The sequence below is a fragment of the Aplysia californica genome, unplaced genomic scaffold (genome assembly GCF_000002075.1).
Source record: "Aplysia californica isolate F4 #8 unplaced genomic scaffold, AplCal3.0 scaffold01095, whole genome shotgun sequence".
Classification (NCBI taxonomy): domain Eukaryota; kingdom Metazoa; phylum Mollusca; class Gastropoda; order Aplysiida; family Aplysiidae; genus Aplysia; species Aplysia californica.
Genome location: NW_004798365.1, coordinates 145,049 through 148,806, shown reverse-complemented (window position 1 = coordinate 148,806; position 3,758 = coordinate 145,049). Strand labels below are relative to the sequence as shown.

Here is a 3,758-nt window from a genome sequence, read left to right as displayed (position 1 = left end):
TTATGGCTGCTTCCACACTGTGTGAACGTGACAAAGCAAAACAGACAGCTGTTGAACTTGGTTTACTTAGAAAGTTTTATCTAGATCTCCATCTACTTTACCCAATAGCTTTATCGCGCGGTGTGATTAATTCAGGTGTCCCGTCTCATAAGATTTCTTTCTTATAAAGGATGAGAATCTGTAGGTTCAACGTGGTACGACCGAAGTCTCATAGCCTTGTTAAAACGCATAGCCTTCCATTAAATAACAATCTTAATTTATGGGCATTAATAAATTCACCTTAAAGTGATAAGTGGAACTGTCATGCATTTAAAGATAGATTTCGCTTTATTTTTGATATTGTCCAAACTTTTCAAATCTAAGGAGATTGTTAATCTTCTTCAGCCTGACTATAGGACCGCAGGGACAGAAATATGCGATGTTTGTTTGACCCGTGACAAGAGATATTATGTGCACCTTCTATACTTTTTATTATTGAAACTTTATTTAATAGATTGTTTTATGTGATGTGATGTGAGCCAATGGTCTGAACACTGAATAAACTTGCTTACTCACTTTGTTAAAAGAAATGTTAAAAAAAAACTATACCGACACATGTGGTGGAGTGGTTAGGCGCTTGGACGACGCACGCAGGAGACCCCAGTTCGATTCTCCAATGGGAAGACTTATTATCGAGTATCTCGACCATTCCTCTATGAAGTTGTATACCTCTATACCCGAGCTGGCCCTCATAGGCAGAGTCCCGCCTCCTATAAGATCCGAGTTGTGTTGATGAGAGCTAAAAGACACTCACACACACAAAAGTTTACACGTATCTAAAAGGTTAAGGAAGACTACGAAAAACGAGATGAACTAGTTTTGTTGATAACTACCCGCCCATATTATCTTTTAAGACCTGATGCGATATCTTTTAACGTGACCTTTATATCCCTTTTCTGTACATTGAGCGGTATGTTTTAGCCTCATCAACAATCAACAACTCGGTTAGTTTAAAAAAGTTATAACAAAACAAAAACGAAGGTCATAGACGTGCGACAACTCATTTGTATCTTTCTTGTCAGATGAAAGGTATTAAGGTTTTTGTTATAAATAATTATTATCCCAATAATAAGCAATCACTTCGGACGGAGACAAAAAAAGGAAGCAACTATGTTAATAAGTCGTTGCAACAATTAACATTAATTCAGTTCAAGAAAGAAAAAAAACACAGTTACGTGCAATCACAATTGCAGCATTTTATCACATATTAGGTGTCCAATATTTAGTCACATCACCAATTTCTATATTCAGTTCAGTTTAAGATTTTGTTTTAATACGTATGTTTATCAAAACCAACAAACATTTTTTTAGCTTTTACTTCAGTTTGAGAAGAAAAAAAAACTCGTTGCTTTGAGACCTGCACATTACCAGGTCATAGGTGACAATGTTTATTTTGTTACTTAAATAATTGACAATTAGTTCATTTGCGAATGAAAAAGAGATATGATCTTTTTTAGTCACTTCATCAATTAACATTTAGCTCAGTTGAAGAAAAGAAGAGTGCAGTGATGGGAATTCTAATTAGCTGGACATTGCCAGGTCAAGGGTGTTACTGTTTAATTATATTCATATCAATGATCACCAATTTAACTAACGTTTAGTCATAATCAACAATTAGTTATAGTTTCTTCTTTTGTTTGTCTACCCGCTGTGAAAGCTGGATCAAAACAAATCGTTCTGATTATTCTTCTCGGGTCTTTTCATGCTTGCAGGTCTAAAAGTGGGATAACCAATAGAATCTAAAGACCAAAAAATGAAGGCTACTAAAACCTATAGTTCCGACACGTTTTCTTTGATGTTAGCCTGAGGTTTATTATTTTTTTAATCATGATAATAATAGTGGAGGTTTAACCATACACCTAAAGCACCAAAAGGTTTACCTATTTTAATCAAAACCACACTATAACTTAGTATAACGCACGTCTGTCCAACACGATCCACAGACAGGTGAGTTGGTTTGGTTTTTTATTGTTTTTTTGCGGGACTGATGTGGTGACGTGTTTTGACAGTCGTGTGGGAAAATCTGTGTTAAAAAGGTAGAATAATTCGTAGGCTATGTTACTTACTTAAATGCATTTATTGTAGTGATCATGTAAATGCAGGCAAGGGGGGCTGTTCTCATTTTATAGAGCCCATTTTTAAAAACCTTTACTTCTGGATCAAGATTCTTATAAAAAATTATGCTTTTGTTTGGTGGCTGTCCAAAAGTTACGTGCAGACTAGCAAATTTACTTTTTTTTTAAAGCGGACACACGATATAGTGAACAAGTATATATAGCTCAGCTTGAGGAAAAAAAGTCGAAGAACAATGAATTTTAAGTCCCTTCAACAATTTATAGTTACTTCAGTTGGTGATGGAAAAAATATGCTCTTTACCATGTGACGACCCACCTTCACTCAAAGGCAACTAAATGGTAATATTATTACATTAACTCAGTTTCGGAGAAAATAAAAGTACATTGTGTTTGGTCACTTACCAATCTATATATTAATGCAATATGAGAACGGGGGGGAAAAGCTCTGTAACGTGCGACTCACATGCATTTAAATTGACTCAAATCAATAGATAACCATAGATAGTTCAGAAAAAAAAAAGAAATCCAGTAACTACTCGAAATGACTCACCTGCATTTTGAATGCTCGAAGTTTTCGGTCTCAATGGTGGAATGTGTGGAGAGAAGTATGCTCTGTGAAGTGAGCAGCTGCTGGACAGAATCAGGGCTGTGCTGGTGAGTGTTAGGTACCGAAAACGGGTTTTCGGACAGACCTGGCTTGTCCACACGTTCACGTACGACACCCCACACATCGCCATCTGGCGGCAGTCTGGCGGCGTTTTTCGTGCCCGCCGCCGCCCCGGTGACGTCATACACAGCGGCGCCCTCTAGTGGGAAGGACGTTTCGAACGACGTGGGGGCTCCCGAGAGGAGGGGTCTGGAGACGTCGTGTGTGAAGCTGACGTAAGATCCGTCGTTGTCGTCATCGGAGCTGACATAGTGGTAGCGGGTGGGGTCCTCCTTGCTGGGGTGGTAGATGCGTTTTGGTGGCATATCGCGCTTGCGTAATAGGAGGGGAGAAGAGAGAAGGGAGAGGAGGAACGAGATTAGGAGGGAGAGGAGCGAGGAGATGAGGAGGGAATGGGTGCGGTAGACAGGAGAGGGAAAGACAGAGGGCGATACAAAGAGAGAAATATAGAGGTAAGAGAGAAAGAGAGAGAAAGAGAGAGGGACAAAAAGAAGCAAAGAGAGATGGGGGAGAAGGGGAGAGAGAGAGGAGAGAGAGAGAGAGAAAGTGAAACGGTGAGAGAGAGAGAAAAAGCGAGAGAGAGGTAAGAGAGATAGAGAGAGAGGTGGGGGTGAGTGAAAGAGAGTAAGTTGAGAGTTAGAGAGAGGGGAGAGGGAGACAGAGAGACGCACAGAGACGTTTTCACTTTCTCCTCGGGACTTTGAAATGGCAGTCTAGGGGAGAGCGATGTGGAGCAGCTCTGACGTCATCCGTATGAAAGTCAGCATCTGGGAAAACGATGAATAAACAGTAAACTAGATATTTAATGATGTCAGAAATATTTTTTGGCTGAATTTATATTAAAAGCGGCTTTAAAACCATACAATCAAACCAAAAATCTCATAACTTATATCTATTATTTATTTTTTGGGGGGATGGGTGGGATGGAGTGATAATTGATTTAATTGTAAGGTTTTTAAAGCCCCTTTTAATACTGG

The 3,758-nt window shown here is 39.1% G+C and overlaps 1 protein-coding gene across 1 annotated transcript in view; it reads right to left on the bottom strand.

Moving 5' to 3' along the window:
• The window catches only part of LOC106013659 (proton-coupled amino acid transporter 2), a gene marked incomplete in the record, with an annotated part of 23,979 nt that extends 20,718 nt beyond the window's left edge, over window positions 1-3,261 (bottom strand). Inside the window, 1 exon segment of the mRNA XM_013089974.1 lies at window positions 2,665-3,261. Coding sequence (XP_012945428.1) covers window positions 2,665-3,086 — 422 coding nt within the window.
• Window positions 3,262-3,758: the final 497 nt, after the last annotated feature.